The sequence below is a fragment of the Saccopteryx leptura genome, chromosome 12 (assembly GCF_036850995.1).
Source record: "Saccopteryx leptura isolate mSacLep1 chromosome 12, mSacLep1_pri_phased_curated, whole genome shotgun sequence".
In the NCBI taxonomy this organism is placed as follows: Eukaryota; Metazoa; Chordata; class Mammalia; order Chiroptera; family Emballonuridae; genus Saccopteryx; species Saccopteryx leptura.
The window spans coordinates 15,449,709-15,467,225 of NC_089514.1; the positions used below are offsets into that span (position 1 = coordinate 15,449,709).

At 41.3% G+C, this 17,517-nt stretch overlaps 1 protein-coding gene and 1 long non-coding RNA gene across 3 annotated transcripts in view; one reads left to right on the forward strand and one right to left on the reverse strand.

The window, feature by feature from the left end:
- The window catches only part of SPMIP4 (sperm microtubule inner protein 4), a 32,889-nt gene extending 15,598 nt beyond the window's left edge, over nucleotides 1–17,291 (forward strand). Inside the window, exons 6-10 of the mRNA XM_066354218.1 lie at nucleotides 6,079–6,260; nucleotides 8,753–8,841; nucleotides 10,873–11,047; nucleotides 12,076–12,167; nucleotides 15,897–17,291. Of these exons, the coding sequence (XP_066210315.1) occupies nucleotides 6,079–6,260; nucleotides 8,753–8,841; nucleotides 10,873–11,047; nucleotides 12,076–12,167; nucleotides 15,897–16,718 (1,360 nt within the window). The 3' untranslated portion in view covers nucleotides 16,719–17,291. The remainder of the gene's footprint in view (nucleotides 1–6,078; nucleotides 6,261–8,752; nucleotides 8,842–10,872; nucleotides 11,048–12,075; nucleotides 12,168–15,896) is intronic.
- LOC136384125 (uncharacterized) overlaps nucleotides 1–17,517 on the reverse strand; it is a 106,044-nt gene that overhangs the window by 80,327 nt on the left and 8,200 nt on the right. The gene's annotated exons all lie outside the window — the stretch shown is intronic.

A 17,517-nucleotide genomic window follows, 5' to 3' on the forward strand; every position in this document is an offset into this window, starting at 1 on the left:
CTTGGGCTCAAGTTGGTGAGCTTTGCTCAAGCCAGATGAGCCCGCGCTCAAGCTGGCGACCTCGGGGTCTCGAACCTGGGTCTTCCGCATCCCAGTCTGATGCTCTATCCACTGCGCCACCGCCTGGTCAGGCTCATGAAAGGGATTAACAAGTGGGAGGAGAGGCTGGTATGAGTCCAAGATTAGTGTTAGTGATTTCCTACAATTACATCCCCTGCTAATCTTTTTTTTTTTTTAACAAATGTTTTTAGTCGTTTTAGGTTTACAGAATTATTGGAAAATAGAGTTCCTACATACCTTATACATTGGTCACAATCAATGAGCCAATGTTTATGCATCACTATTAACTAGAGTCCACAATTTAATCAGATGTCCTGTTTTCCCCCAGTGTCCCCTCTGTGTTCCAGGACCCCATCCAGGACACCACATTCCATTTAGTAGTCTCCCTTTGGCTGTGACAGTTATGCAGGCTTTCTTTTCTTTCCTTTTTTAACAATGTACATACTGTTGAGGATTGCGATCCAATATTTTGGAGAATGTCCCCTGTTGGGGACTGTCTGGTGTTTTCTCATGAGTAGACCCAGGTACGGAGTTTTGGGGAGGAAGAGGTGAAGTGCCATTTTCACCAGGGCCTATGAAGAGTACATGCCATCAATGTCCTTATCACTGTTGCTGTTGACCTTGATCCTGGAGGCGAGGTAGTGTTCGTCAGCGATCCCACAGCACAGCACAGCTTCTTCCCTCCTCTTTCTGTCCTGTACCCTTTAGAAGAAAGGCATCATGTGCAGCCTCCACTTAGAGATCTCGAACTATGTTCCTCCTTGTGGACAAGGTACCTACATAATGGCATCCTTCTCCATGGGGTCTGTCTGTCCCACCCCATTTATTTATTCACCCACTTACATCAATATGGACTCGTGGCTGTTTATGTTATACTTGGGTTCCTGAGTAGTAATCTGTACTATTTTGTTACTCAACTTGGCCATTGGGAACTCTTTTCATTGGTTCCTCTATCCATATCCCTATTGTTATGGGGTTTTCTGGTTTCTTTGTTTGTTTGAGGACTTCACTTACGGTTGTGGGGTTTTTTGTCTTTTCCTTTGAGCACTTCCTTCCGTCCTGGCACTAGAAGATGCTCCAGAAACATATATTTCCTACCTGGTCCTAGAATCAGCCATTTCTCCCAGGAGCCCAGTTCCTTCTACTGAAGGGTGGTGTTGGAAACCAAGACCTGAGCACTAGGCGGGCTTGGCGCTACTAGAGTCCCTGTCCCTGTCCCTGTCAACTTAACTGAAAATAATAAGCTGACGTTTAAAACTGTGTTGCAGGGAAAGCAAAGATCTACTAAAAAAGCTATTAAAATTAAAGCCTAGGTTGTTTGGGGGTTTGTTTTTATTTAAAACTATGTGAAGACCTTTGCTTTGGACTTTTCAAATTCTCTTCATAGCAATATGAAAAGTAAAGCCTCTTTTGTTGAGTTCTTTTTATCAGATCACCTGTCTGCTGGTAGCCTGATAAATTCCAAAGTCTTTTCTTTAGCCTCTTTGTCAAGCAATGGAAGAGCTTTGTAACATCTTGTTAAACAGTTTTGTAAATCTTGCTCAACAAGGCAGATTGAGTCCCAAGACAGCCTATGCCTCTAACTGAATAATAATATAGAAGAAGAACTAAATTCCTTTATTTAAGTGCAGCTGAGGTTAAGCAAATATTTGATGTTCTGCCTTTTCTTATCATGTCTTCTCTATTTAGGGACTCAAGACACAAAAAGAAAAGTAATCCTTATAAATCATTTAATATAACAGGAACATAATTTTTTCCCCTGCATAGTCTTAATTTAAAGGAATAAAAGTAAATTCTGGTCATTGAATACTGTTGTATTCAAAACCTGAATGGAATAAAACCTGAAAATTTAGTGGAAGGTATAATTTTTCAATATGTTAACAAACAGAAATAACCTTTGCAATATACTGAATGAAATCTCACACATAGACCCAAGACACACAGAGACCATAGTTCAGGTCTTAAGAGTAAATCACATTTTCCTAAATCATTACTAGATATACCATGAACTTAATACTATTGTAGTTGCTAGGAAATATACATTTCTAGAATCCAACGGGGAAAAAATCCTGCCTCAATTCCACATGATCAGAATTAATTGGGGCCTCTCCCTGCCTTCCAACACCCACCTTTTCTCCCTTCTTCACGTAGCCAAAATCCTGGCCAGAGACAAAAAACAGGAGATCATAAGAACTACACATATACATTTTACAACTTTTACTTCCTATCAAGGAGACCAATCCCCAGAAAGAAATGGTTTATGGGATTCTTGTGGGTTTTTTTGTGTTTTTGTTTTTGTTTTTGTAATGTAACATATTCTTGGCCCTTAGGACTTGCTAAATTAACAAATTAATCTCTACCTTCTGGTCATGTCTCTGTGATGAAAATAAAAGATATAAAGAAAGCAAACATAATGGCCTTTGTTCAGAAAGTCCTTATCAACACCAGATTAGTAGGAAATGGGGCCTCCCTGCCCTGGCCTCTGGCCTGGTGCTCAGTGCCTATTAGTGTTCAGCCTGTGACTGCGTCTCTGATAAAGACTGTAGATAAAGCAGTTAGCACAAAGCCTGGCACAAAAGTGCTTTATTGTCACAGTTACTGTTGTGGTTAACACCATTGAAAGGCACTGTCCTCTCATATAATTCCTGCTTATGCAGCAGTCACAATCTCTGAGGACCTCCCAGATCCCCTTCTGCGATATTTTCTAGTGACAGCGAACCAGACTTGGCCATTTTGTGAAAATATTCATACCGCATTTCCTTAAACAGCACGAAACCTGCGGGAAATGGAATCAGCAGTTCAAAAGTCAATCAATGATTCCACGTCCCCCTGAGGCTTACATCTTAGCTCAGCCTGGGACTTACTGGGAAGAATCCAAGAGAATCAAAATGAATTTTCTATCCAGATAAGTTAATTAGCACATATTAAGACAATTATATTCAATTTACTTCATTAGCCATTCTTTCTAGAACGTTCTGTGAGTAACTGTCTACTGGCTACCGGACAATATTTGAACCCCTTTCTCATTTCATTCCCCACTATCCCCGGGATCTCTTTCTTTCTTGTCCAGGTCCCTTACTTCCTGGCAACTCTACCTTCCTTACAAGAGGTGAACATCCAAGAGCCTTCCTTACAACATGGGCTTTTCACTAGACCACAGTAAACACAATCCTATCTACACTCCAGATTGGACACCCCCCCCCCCCCCGAACACAAACAGAAATAACTTACTTTCTGTTTGTAAATGCTGACTTTCTTTTCTTTTTGTTGTTGTTCTTTTTTTTTATTAAGTGAGAGGTGGGAAGGCAGAGAGACAGACTCCCACATGCGCCCCTACCGGAGTTCCGGCAAGCCCCCTACCCTGCAATGCTCTGACCATCTGCAACCACTGCTCTGTTGCTCAGCAACCTAGCTATTTTAGTGCCTGAGGTGAGGCCATGAAGCCATCATCAGTGCCTGGGGCCAACTCTCTCAAGCCATAGCTGTGGGAGGGGAAGAGAGAGAAAAAGAGAAGGAGGAGGGGGAGGGATAGAGAAGCAGATAGTTGCTTCTCCTTTGTGCTCTGACTGGGAATCAAACCTGGGCCTTCTACACGCTGGGTGAGGCTCTACCACTGAGCCAACCAGCCAGAGCTGCTTATATTATTTTCAAGTAGATCTGTAAGAGGAAATTAATTCAAGGGTATGGTCTACTATAGAATCCATTGACTTGGACACCGGAAAGTTATTTAGAACGTATGTGCAGTACATAAAATGAAGTACAGTCTGTATTGCTTCATTGAAAGAGCAGTTCTACACCAGTTGCCATGACCCCGAGGACTGTCCGTCACTTGGAATTTAGGGATGCCCTGATTCTGTTCTCAAGTCATCAGAGTTGACAACCTTGTGCCCTGTACCAAGCATAAAGCTGTAGTTGATGTGACACTTTATAAGCAAAGTAAGTAAACTGGAAAAGTATTTAGTGATTAGCAATAAAGTAATGCTATACCCAATTCAAACCCACAATAGGTTCAAATGAGAGTTTTTGACAAGGGCAAAAAAAAAAATCACTTTCCAAACAAACAAAAAAAAAGATCTGACTGGCCTCATAAGTGACTTTTGCCTTGAGTCCAGCTTGTTTCTCTGACAAATGAACCTTAATTTCTATGGTAACTATAAGACCAGGGTGTTTCAGCCAGCCCACCAAGGGGCCATGGCTACTGATTTAGAACAGGTGTGCATCAGCAGGCTGAGCAAGGGGAGGGGCCCAAATCTGGGGCTGGGCCACCGCAGCTTGTTATCTACCAGTCAGACAACAGACACTTTGAGATCTGGGTTTGAAATTGAGGCTTTATGATATAACTTATACCTTAATAAGTTTGCCATTTTAGCTGTTGGACTATGAAGCTATTTTTTCCTGATACCTTGATTGAAATGCTGCTGCAAATATCTGTCACAACCAACCAAAACTGGTTGAGATTGAAACATACCATTATGGTGAGAAGGCAGTGAGACATTTTTAAATGTCTCCTATAGAACTTATCCTCCTTATTTCACAGTCTCACCATCCATAGTGACTTGCAGGAGCTATTATGTAAATTCTGCTGATACTTAGATAGAAAATAATGAAAGGGAAAATCCTATAACAAGACTACACACCAACATTCACGGCATAACCTGTACATTTATTTTGACCTGGCAAATGTGGACATTAAACATCTCTGCCATAGACTCTGTGGGTAGAAACTGTTAGCATTCTCAACACAGTTCCTCTTTTAAACTCGCTCTTTAGCTGTTCTCCTCCAGAGCCCGGAGTAACCGCTCTCCTGGCATGGGGCTTCTCACAGCTTGCCTGTGCTCCACTGGAGGTCGGAATCCTCCTGGTTATATTTGCTGTGGGGAAAACCCCCCAGGAATTTACTGTCTCATAGTTCTGGCCACTAGAAGTCCGAGATGGAGGTTTCTCTTCAGCAGAGTTGTCTCCTGAGAGCTGAGAGACAAGCTATTTCACACCTCTCTCCTGACTTGTAGCAACTTGCTGAAAATCTATGGTGTTCCTTGGCCTGTACAGGTGTCACACCAGTCTGCCTCCGTCTTCACATGGCATCCTCCCTGGGTGCACGTCTGTGTCCAGATTTCCCTTTTTATAAGGACACCAGTCCTATTGGATTGGGGACCCGCGATACTCCAGTATAACCTCAGTTTAATTAATTACATCTACAATGACCCTATTTCCAAATAAGGTCAAATTCTAAGGGACTATGTTTTAGGACTTCAATATAAACATTTTAAAGGGACACAGTTCAACCATTAACACTGATTTTGCCTTTTCTTACTTTATTTTCTAATCATATATAATATTTCTCTATCCCATGTACTTCCTAATCTCTCTTTTCCTCTAATTCAGATTGCTCTCACAGTTTTTTTTAAACCCCTGCTAGCTCATCAAATGATAGGAAAATTATATCCCTGTGGTCTCTTTAACTTGTTGAATTTTTCTTTCAGCGTACTAACTACCTTTGGCTTTTTGATATCTGAACAGTACGGTGTACAGAAGCAGGCAGTATATTTTGTTGATTGATTGCTTAAAGAAACAGATGGCCTGGGTTGAAAGTTCAATCCCAGATGTCAAAGATCACTTTGCAGACTGAAGCTGAATGCCCAACATCACTCCATAAACTAAAGTACTAGAGTCCTCTTAGAACAAGAATTAAGAGCAACTAGAAATTCTAAAAACTATAAAATTCACATATCTTTTTCTTAACATTTTTATATTAGTTGTGAAAGGTATTCACGATAATTCAGAATCATTTATTTTAAAATTTAAATTTATTTTTAATTAGTCTAGCAAAATTAAGAAAATTTCATCTGTTTTAAGGTATGTAGTCAACCGAAATGCTAACTCCATGAGTTAGACTTTCAGCTCCCTGTTATTTCCTCAGGGTTTAGAATGGTACCAGCCACAAAGAAAAGTGACAACAAATAGTTGATGATTAATTTTTTAAAACTGCACTTCTATTCTGTTGTTTTGTTTGCTCAGCGAAATCTGCTCCCCATATCCGACTGAACACCCCTACCACACACACATCCCTCGTGGGGCCATGTTTCCGACCTTTACGTCACCCAAGGATCCATACACTGGCAATAAAGCCCGGAGCCAACAGCCATTTCCTCCCACCGTGCCAACGAAGGCTTATGATACGACGATTTTGAAGACAAGAGGTAAAATAAGATTTGAAATCAGAACAGTGTTAATTCTTCTTATATTTGGACTTTATTCAATTATAAAATTAAAGAAAGTAGGACAAAGGACTCAAGTCACAAAAGTGTGACCCGTCAGATTAGAAAAGTTGTTCTCAGTTGGCTGTGCGGTAGAATCAGCGGGGACCTCACCTCAGACCAGGTGAGTCAGGTTCTCTGCAGGTGCCCTTCACTTTTCTCCTTTATGCCAAGCCTCCCAGGGTAGAATCAGAAACAAACATTGTAGAATTGGTTGTTTCTGTTCCACTTATATTTTGTTATTTTCTTTTTGCTGTCTCCTATGGTGTAGCTTTTATAAATTTCATCCTAACTCAAATAATCAACACAAGAGACAATGGTAGTTTCAGAGCATCAGAGTCTCAACATGGACATAGCAGCCATGATGAAAGTGAAAGATCCTCATTGAAATAAGACTCGGAAAGTGATGGGAGTGGTTTGTTCTGTTCCTGTTCACACCTTGGAGCATTTTAGCTTAGTTGCAAACATCAGGGTCTCCCCAGATGAGTTTTATTATAGAGGATGGTTAATCCATACACTAGTCATCAAGTCTCTCCCACAGTAGACACCTCAAGACAGAGAAGAGACCTATGGCAAAAGAGTGAAGGTAACTGAAGGTGACAGAAAAAGTACATGCTAAGCAGAGATAAATATATATATATATATTGTATTTTTCTGAAGTGAGAAGCGGGGAGGCAGAGAGACAGACTCCTGCATGTGCCCGACCAGGATCCACCTGGCATGCCCACTAGGGGGCGTTGCTCTGCCCATCTGGGCCATTGCTTCATTGCAACAAGATCCATTCTAGCACCTGAGGCAGAGGCCATGGAGCCATCCTCAGCACCTGGGCCAACTTTGCTCCAGTGGAGCATTGGCTGCGGGAGAGGAAGAGAGAGATAAAGAGGAAGTAGAGGGGGAAGGGTGGAGAAGCAGATGAGTGCTTCTCCTATGTGCCCTGGCTGGGAATTGAACCTGGGACTTCCACATGCCAGGCTGACACTCTACCACTGAGCCAACTGGCCAGGGCCGAGATAAATATTTGTTGACTGACTTTAGACTGTGAGGAAGGTAAGACCCAAGAACTGTCCTGTAATGCAGGTCCTCTATACATGAATAATTGAACCCAAATGTGAGAACAGATACTGCCATCATCACTATCAACCTCAGCATGTTATTAGGAGGCATTTGGGGAGATATTGTAGTAGAATGTTTAAGAGCATGGACTGTGGAGTCCGACTGCATGAGAAGAATTCTGGCCCTGCCATTTACTCACCATGGACCATGGGAAAGTTTCTTCACTTCTATGCTTCCACTTCCCAATCTATAAAATGGGAATATTAGTACCTACCTTCATGCATAATAGAGATAAGTGTTAGCAGTTTCTTTTTTTTTTTTTTACAGAGTCAGAGAGAGAGAGTCAGAGAGAGGGATAGACAAGGACAGACAGACAGGAACGGAGAGATGAGAGGCATCAATCATTAGTTTTTTGTTGCGCATTGCGACACCTTAATTGTTCATTGATTGCTCTCCCATACATGCCTTGACCACGGGCCTTCAGCAGACCGAGTAACCCCTTGCTGGAGCCAGCGACCTTGGGCTCAAGCTGGTGACCTCAGGGTCTCGAACCTGGGTCCTCTGCATCCTAGTCCGATGCTCTATCCACTGCGCCACTGCCCGGTCAGGCAGCAGTTTCTATTTTTATTACTTAGTCATCTGCAGTCAACCGTGATCTGAAAATATTCAGTGGAAAATTCCAAAAATAAACAATTCATAAGTTCTAAATTATACCCCATTCTCAGTAGCATAATGAAATCTCCCAATGTCGCACTCCGTTCCACCCTGTCATATATCTTCTCTTTGTCCTGTGTGTCCACACTGTATGTGCTAACCACTCATTAGTCACTGAGAAGGCCTCTGGGTTATCAGAATGAAAAAACAGTATATAGAGGATTCAGTACTACCCTCAGGTTCACATATCACCTGTGGATAAGGGGAGAACACTGTATCACCATTAGAAGAAGCCCTCTTCTTTAAGATGTTCTTTTTCAGTACTCTTTTGATAAGTAAGTACTAATTCCATTTCTTGATATTTAGGCAGGAAAAAGCCAAAATAGATGGTTTAGAATTATATTCGCTAAAACTAGAAAAAGGATCCAAGAAGATTTATAATTTACCTAAAAATTCCTTTCATTAACAAGAAATTAAATAGTTGCCCCTCGTACAACTGCGCGTATTAGGTTTAGAGAGTCATTCTCGGTCTGTGTGGCCCACATGCTGCACATTCAGGAGGGGGTGCAAGAAGTCAGATGAACCTATAACTATGTAGCTAACATGTGCACCTGCACTTCTCTCCACTTCATATTATCTTGTTTCTATTTATTGCACCCACAAATCTCATAACTTAGAAGACAGTTCTTGTATATTCAGGATAACAGCATTTTCCCTGAAATTTTCAGGTAATGCTTACAGATACGAACTGCTTGACTTTCCCATGGATTCCAAGAAGAAAGCCTTGACTTGGCCAGGTCAGGGTGTATATTATGATGTAAGTATCTTCTTAAATGTATGTTTAAAGTAAAGTAAAATTTGTTTTTATTCTATAGGTTTATAAAAATCCAAAAGATGGGCTGTTTTTATATTCTATTTTGGTAAAAATTTTGAGATTTTGACCAGGATTCACATGTTTTTGTTTTCTTCTTCTTTTTTTTTTTTTTTTTTGTAAGATTTTATTTATTGATTTTACAGGGGATGAGAGAAAGAGAAGTAGTTGCTTCACTATAGCTGTTTATTGGTTGCTTGTCATATGTGCCTTGACTGGGTGGGTTTCGAACCAGCGACCTCAGTGTTCCAGGTATTGACCTGATGCTCTATGCATTGTGCCACCACGGGGCCAGCTTGTTGGTTTTCTTAGCTGATTTCAGATTTGGCAGTTATGTAACATTTCCAGTTACAAAAAAAAAAGGGTTCCTCTCAAAAGAAGGTGGAAGAAGACTATATTTCACCCACTGTGTATCTCCCAACTCTATTCTTACAATTCAAAATATATCAAGTAACTCCAAATATGTGTTGAGTAAATGGTAGATTTTTCAGAAATATTTGTAATTTACTGTCCTATTATATTTGTGTAGAATCAAAAATAAAATAAGGCCCTAGCTGATTGGCTCAGTGGTAGAGCATCAGCCCAGGTGTTGAAGTCCTGGGTTCGATTCCCAGTCAGGGCACACAGGAGAAGCAACCATCTGTTTCTCCACTCTACTCCTCCCCCTCTTCTTTCTCTCTGTCTCTCTCTTTCCCTCCCACAGCCAAGGCTCCACTGGAGCAAGTTGGCCCCGAGCACTGAAGATGGCACCATGGCCTCTGCCTCAGGCACTAAAATGGCTCTGGTTACAAAGGAACAAGGGCCCCAGATGGGCAGAGCATCGCCCCATAGTGGGCATGCCGGCTGGATCCCAGTCCAGCACATGCGGGAGTCTGTCTCTCTGCCTCCCGCTTCTCACTTCAGAAAAATACAAAAATAAAATAAAATAATAGCCAACGTTTACTGAGAAATTGCTACATACTATTATAGATACAGTATGTCATTTAGCCCTTATAATAAGCTCATAAGGTTAGTATCACCAGCCCCATTTTATAGATGAGCCAACTGAGGCTCACAGAGTTTGTGACTATCTTATGAAGTCAGGCTTGTGAGACTCCAGTCTCTGCCCTTAACCTCCATATCATGATTCCACATGGATTTAAAAAAAAGAAAATTTTAAATCATGAAGGAAAATATCTAGAAATTTGAAAATAATAGTTATTCATTCATTGGCACAGTGAGTTTGTGAAGGGCAGTGCCAAGGGCTTTCCATGTTATCTCCAGTACCTAACAATCTATTGGGTAGGCAAGATATAATTATGGAAGGCTGGAAACATTTGAATTCCACTTAGAAAAACCATTGTGTCATGCCAGAGTGTGGCCAGTACATTGTCACATGGTCACATATAAAGTAAGCAATTTCCTGTTTGTTTTTTGTAAAGTTCTACATCAAGAAAAGCCCTTAAAGAATCATCTGTTTTACTGAATCTCTTTCATTCTCAAGTTAAACCTGTGTCTAAGCAGCTGGATATATGAGAAAACAGTTGAGAGATCATTCCATCATTACATGTTCTCATAGCCAAAGCGTCTAACTCTAGTTTAATTTCCCACTTTCAGTTCCCTCATTTCTACTTGCTCATTCAAATGGTGCTCTCCTCACCTGGCACCCCTTTGCGACAGCCTTGACTAGCTCCCCTTTACCTAAGTGTACATCCCAGGGCTTTACTGGGCTCCAGAGAGCCTCAGGATCCGGCCTTCTCCCTCCCGCAAGCCTGGCTCCACTAGCTGGTCCTCCCGGGTCACGGCCATCTCCTACTCCCGAGTGCCTCCTTGCAGGACTCCCTGCCTGTCTAAAACTTGCTCGCTCTTCCAAGCTCGGCTCAGCTCTCGTTTCTGTTGCCTGGAGTTTCTTCGCCCCTGCTCTTGGTGAGATGGTGAATCCGCCCTTATTCTACTACATGACATTAATAGCAATAATCTTTTCTGTTCATATCCTAGTTTCCTAAATGTGTTGAGAAAAACAAGCCAATATTCTACCCTTATCCTCCTAAAACCTTCGCTCCTAACACTTCTTTAAATCCATGGGATCCTATTAACTCTGTAAAAGAAGCCAACATACAAAGAAATCTTGAGAAGTCTCACTGGATCACTTCCTACAAACATGATTTTACAGGTATGAGTTCACCTTAATACAAATAAAAAGAACAAAATTAGACATTTGACCAGTGCTGTTATAAGCTGTCATCTTCTAATATTTCCACCATTGTTTTTTCTCTCTCTTTTTTTCTTTTTTTGTTTGAGAGAGAGAGAGAAGAAAGGAGAGAGATGAGAAGCATCAATTCATAGTTGTGGCACCTTAGGTGTTCATTGATTGCTTCTCATACACGCCTTGACCAGGGGTGCTCCAACTGAGTCAGTGACCCCTTGCTGAAGCCAGCGACCTTGGGCTCAAGCCAGTGACTTTGGGCTTCAAGCCAGAGACCATGGGATCATGTATATAAGCCCACGCTTAAGTCGGCAACCTCAGGGTTTCAAACCTGGGACCTTAGCGTCCCAAGTGGACGCTCTATCCACTGTACCACTACTGGTCAGCCCCCCACATCACCCCCATTTCTTTTTTTTTTTAATTTTTATTTATTTTTTACAGGGACAGAGAGAGAGTCAGAGAGAGGGATAGATAGGGACAGACAGACAGGAATGGAGAGAGATGAGAAGCATCAATCATCAGTTTTTTGTTGGGACTCCTTAGTTGTTCATTGATTGCTTTCTCATATGTGCCTTGACCGCGGGCCTTCAGCAGAATGTTTATCCTTCAAGTAACCCCTTGCTCGAGCCAGCGACCTTGGGTCCAAGCTGATGAGCTTTTTTTTTTTTTTTTTTTCTGGCTCAAGCCAGATGAGCCCGCGCTCAAGCTGGCAACCTTAGGGTCTCGAACCTGGGTCCTTCCACATCCCAGTCTGACGCTCTATTCACTGCGCCACCACCTGGTCAGGCACCCCCATTTCTTAATCTAAGTACTAACAGAAATTAAGGTGGGTGGCAAGTTTCTCTTAGTGGGTAACTGGGAGGTAAAGTAGGTCTTCATTTTATTGGTTCTAATTATATTACGAAGGGGAATGAATGGGTAAGTTTTTCTCTAAAAGTTCATTTATGTGCCATTTTTCGTTTAACAAAATAATAAGATGTGATGTTTCTGTTAAGGTCTGGGGCCCATGAACCCCCTGGAGCTGGACGATTACCATGAAAAGGAGCTAGCAGAGTTGACTGGCCGGACAGGATTTGACCCAGAGCCCGTAAGTAACTGCAGTCAGCTCTCAGTTATCTGGGGAGAAGTATCTACCTGTTAAGCTCTTTCTTTTTTTTTTTTAATTTTATTTATTTATTTATTTATTTATTTATTTATTTATTCCAGAGACAGAGAGTGAGTCAGAGAGAGGGATAGACAGGGACAGACAGACAGGAACAGAGAGAGATGAGAAACATCAATCATTAGTTTTTCATTGCGTGTTGCAACACCTTAGTTGTTCATTGATTGCTTTCTCATATGTGCCTTGACCGCGGGCCTTCAGCAGACCGAGTAACCCCTTGCTGGGGCCAGCGACCTTGGGTTCAAGCTGGTGGGCTTTTCCTCAAACCAGATGAGCCCGCACTCAAACTGGTGACCTCAGGGTTTCGAACCTGGGTCCTCTGCATCCCAGTCCGATGCTCTATCCACTGCGCCACCGCCTGGTCAGGCTTGAGCTCTTTCTTGTTTGCCCACGTCTTATTTGCTTCTTGAGTATTGGTGACAAAATGAGGAAAAGGAAAATTTAACACATTTTGAATACCTTTCTCCACTATTTTGAAGAACAAGCAAGGTTTCCTTTTTTTCTTCATGGTACTTGTTTTATTGTTGTTGTTTTTAACAAATTTTATACTATACTACTATTGCTAAAACTTACAAAGGAATTGGTTTACAAAAGTTTACCTAGTAATTTAACAAGAGCCTAAATTCTGTGACTCTGCTGATTAGCGTATCTTGTACATTATCACTGCTTTTGAAGATAAAATCCTCTTCCTGATATCTACAATAATTGAGAGTTGGCTGAATTATAATCAAAAGCCAACAAATTCTCTGTAAATATCAATTTTTTTTTGTATTTTTTTTTGTATTTTTCTGAAGCTGGAAACGGGGAGAGACAGTCAGACAGACTCCCGCATTCGCCCGACCAGGATCCACCCGGCACGCCCACCAGGGGCGATGCTCTGCCCACCAGGGGGCTGATGCTCTGCCCCTCCAGGGCATCGCTCTGCCGAGACCAGAGCCACTCTAGCGCCTGGGGCAGAGGCCAAGGAGCCATCCCCAGCGCCCGGGGCCATCTTTGCTCCAATGGAGCCTTGGCTGCGGGAGGGGAAGAGAGAGACAGAGAGGAAGGGGGGGGGGGTGGAGAAGCAAATGGGCGCTTCTCCTATGTGCCCTGGCCGGGAATCGAACCCGGGTCCCCCACACGCCAGGCCGACGCTCTACCGCTGAGCCAACCGGCCAGGGCCAATATCAATTTCTTAATTGATTATGTGAAATGGCCTGAAAGAAATGACCAAGCCCTTTCGTGACAGAGGCTATAATTTGTTGGCTACATTATGTAAGCGAAGTAAAATGACCTAATAATATTCATTTATTGTTTTATTTGGGGCCCAGATTTTACCGTCTAAAACTACAAAGTTCTGAAAACAAAATTAATAGTTTCAAAGATGTAAGCTATGGAAAACACATGAAAAAACAACTGTAAAATATTTCAACATAAACTCTTTTTCCACTGAACTGTGCACATTCTTTTACACTAGCTTCAGTATTTCCCAAAGCAATATAAAATCATTAACACCTAAAGCCGTTCCGCAGGCTGCGCTGTATCATTTACTGAAGGGTTTTTACTTTCTTTATCTTCACTTGCAAGAAGCGTTCTCTAAGGCTAGAAAAGATGATACATATACTCTGACACTGTCAGGAGTGTTCGTATACTCTGACACTGCCAGGAGTGTTCCGCAACTGTCCAGATTTCCACAGATTTAACCCTGTAGGGTCCAGCCCCTTGGGGAGCAGCTTTGTCATTTTTATTAAGAAATACGTGTACAGTGATACAAAGGATGCCTGCCAAGTATATTATAAGCAAAATTACTGTGTAAGTAAATCAACACCTAAGTTTTTATTAATAATAAGCTAAAATGTGCCTGACGTGTGGTGGCGCAGTGGATAAAGCATCGACTTGGAACACTGAGGTCGCCAGTTTAAAACCCTGGGCTTGCCTGGTCAAGGCACATGCAGGAAGCAACTACTATGAGTTGATGCTTCCTGCTCTCCCCCCCCCCCCCCACCTCTCTCTAAAAATCAATAAAATTTAAAAAGAAAGAAAACTTTTTTTAAAAAAAAGCTAAAATATGCCTAAAATAGTTGGAAGTTTCAGTGAATCTTGCTGGTTTCTGACTAAAGCATAAATAATGGACTCTGGGAAGGCATATTTCACTGGTAATAAATATGTGTATGAAATATTTTGCGGTGGGAGAATAAAATAAAGGTATTAAAAACTGCTTCTTGCATAAAGGGATACTGTCAAAGTGGGGTATGATACACCATGTGCTTTTTTGTTTATGACAAATTCAACAAAGCATTTCAAAGAGCTGGAGTCCCCCCCCCCCCTTTTTTGATAGTATCTACTCAGACCTGATTAGTTAAAGGTTGTAACAGACTTGTTAATAACAGTATAGAAATTCCTCCAACTTATGAACAAAGGAGGTTCCAAAGGCTGTTCCTAAGTCCATTCTTTTTCCTAAGTCCAAACTACTGTTACTTTCTGCCCAGTCTTGTTTTTTATCTCTGCTGTCTATTCCATCATCATCATATATCCATTTTCCTTTAGTTTTTACCAACATATAAAAATTTTTAAACACACAGAAAAGCTTAAATAATTCATTGTTAACATGCATCGATACGCCCATTGCCTAGATGCTTCCATTAGCATTTTACTAATCACATACTCCATCTTTCCATCCCTTCAACAATACTTATTATTTTATGCATTTCAGAGTAAACTGAAGACATTAGTATAATTCACTCTAAACATTCAGCATGCATATCGTTAACCGGAGTTCAACTTGTCCGCAGTTTGTTCTTCTAAAGTAAAATATCATTCAGTGACTTGCACGAATCTTAAGTGTACACTCAATGAGTCTTTAAAAATGCATACATCTCTCTAACCTAAACCTTTACCAATATATTGAAAATTCCCATCATCCCGGAAAGTTCCCTCATGGCTCTTCTAAGCCAACTTCCTCCCTTCTTCCTTTTGGCCCCCAGAGACATATATCTATTAATAACCCTTTCAATACACTCACAGCTCTTTCAGTTATAGACATGACTGAATTCACAATATTTACGAAACACCTCAAAAACAAGCACAGATATGACAGATTCCCCCAGACCACTGTCTCTGCAAGCACACGTCACTAGCCTCAGCATCACCAAGACGCTGGGTAAAAAGCAGATCTCTGAGCCCCGCTGCGGCCCTCTGAGTCAGTCTCAGAGAGGACCACGTTTAGGAACCTTACTTTCTGCCAACTTCAGAGCTCTGATTCAACCAAGGTTGGAGGACCCTTGCCTTGGCCTAATAGAGAAGCCTTTGGCAGAGATTTAAATAACTGCTCATAACTGTTAACATCATCTGTTGATGATGGGCAGAAGTTTTGTTCCAGTGACTTTTATATCTTTGAAACTTTGAAAGCAGAGTTCCTACGTAGAGGAATTTCTATATGGCCAAGTGATAATGCACCCTTTCCATATTGGCAAAGATTGGTAGAGGGGAAAAATGTGTTTAGTAGGACCCAATATCTTTAAATATCAAAGGACAGTGGAATGTGTAAACACCCATCCTGTGTTTACTCAGACAGTGAAAATGGGTGTGATTTGTGACTGGCCATTTGTGGCAACATCCTTACAATGCCAGGAGTATTACTTAATCCCTTTTCTCCTTTTTGTCCCACCACTACAGACAGAAAGATCCCATCCTGTCTTAAAACCCTCCAGACCCTTAGAAGGAAGAATTGCGCGACTACTTCAGAACCGACGTCCTCTGGAGGCTGTTGTCCAGCAGAGACCACCTTCCTGTCCAGATTGTACCCCTAGAGTTCTGTGTAATTTTCATACCTTCATACCCAGTTCTACAGAAATGATGGCACTTAGTGATAACATACGAGCGGGTACAACCCACAAACACCAGGAAATAGAAGACAGGATTAAGGAAGAACAAAGCTTGTTCTCTACTTATGGATGCCCACCTTGTTACCGAGCGAGAGATCTGACTAGCATTAATGACATACAACCATTTCCAAAAATCACAGATACTAGTAAGACAGAAGATTTGTACTGGAGACAGTTGGCATTAAAACCCCAACCTGTACCTTACTGCAACCCAAACCACTACATTCCCTATGACTATTTTAAATCTGCCTTACGTGACTCATATGCTATGTGTCAAAACCCTGTTAGCCTTAGTAAGCCTAGTACTTTACAAAATAAACCAGACTCGGAAGCTTTAGCTCTTAAACATTTTTTAAGTAAGCCAGAAGAACGAATGACCTTTAACACAGAAATCGATGACGAAACAAGATCTCTTCTGGGTTGGATTCCTAGAGCTGGGCTGGCCAAGCCTCAGACTGACCTGCTGGAGCTTCAGAACTCTTTTTCAAAAACTGGAGCACAGAAACGTTTCCATAAATCAATTCTAGAAGACCGCAAAGACCTCCGGGATCAGGTACATTCGGGCATGAAACACCAATTCTATGACCACAACTCCTATTATTTCTATAATTGAGAGATTCGTCTGTCCCTTCAAAACCCAGCCTCTTGCAAGAAAAGAAAATATAACAGAATTTCTTCCTTGTTGCTGGGTTCTGTTTTATAGAGGAGCCATAACGACCTTGTTAATGAGGTTTATGTTTCCAGGAATTTAAGTTAGGACCTGGTCAGAGGAACCAGGAAAGGTGATGTTTTGACTTCTTGAAAAGTTCAACCATTAGGCAATAAAATATTAGTACCAGAAAAGTTTATAGTCTTTAATCTCATTTCCAAATTATATCCCAAGGAACGTTCCAAAACTATAAAAAACAATGTGTATGACAAAGTTTACATTACTGTTTTAAAATAAATGAATATTTGAAAAAAACTCAAGTGCCCAATAATTGACAGATGTCTATACAAATTATATTACCTTAAATATGTAGCCCTGGTTGGGTAGCTCAGCTGGTTAGAGCATCATCCCAATATGCCAAGGTTGCAGGTTCAATCCATGGTCAGGGCACATACAAGAATCAACCGATGTATGCATAAATAAGTGGAACAACTAATAAGATGTTTCTCTCCCTAAAATCAATAAATTTTTATAATTAAAAATAAATAAATAAATATGTGAACACTATCCCTCTATGGAAATTTTTGTATAGAATAGCATTAGGTACAAGACAAAACTCAAATGCTCGGTTAATTGAGAGATGGACAACTCTACAAACTACATTGCCTTAATAAAGCACGTGGCCCTGATCTTTTTATGTGAACGTGTGGACAAAATAAGTCAGTGGAAAAGATGAAACCCACATGCCCTGCATGCACGCATT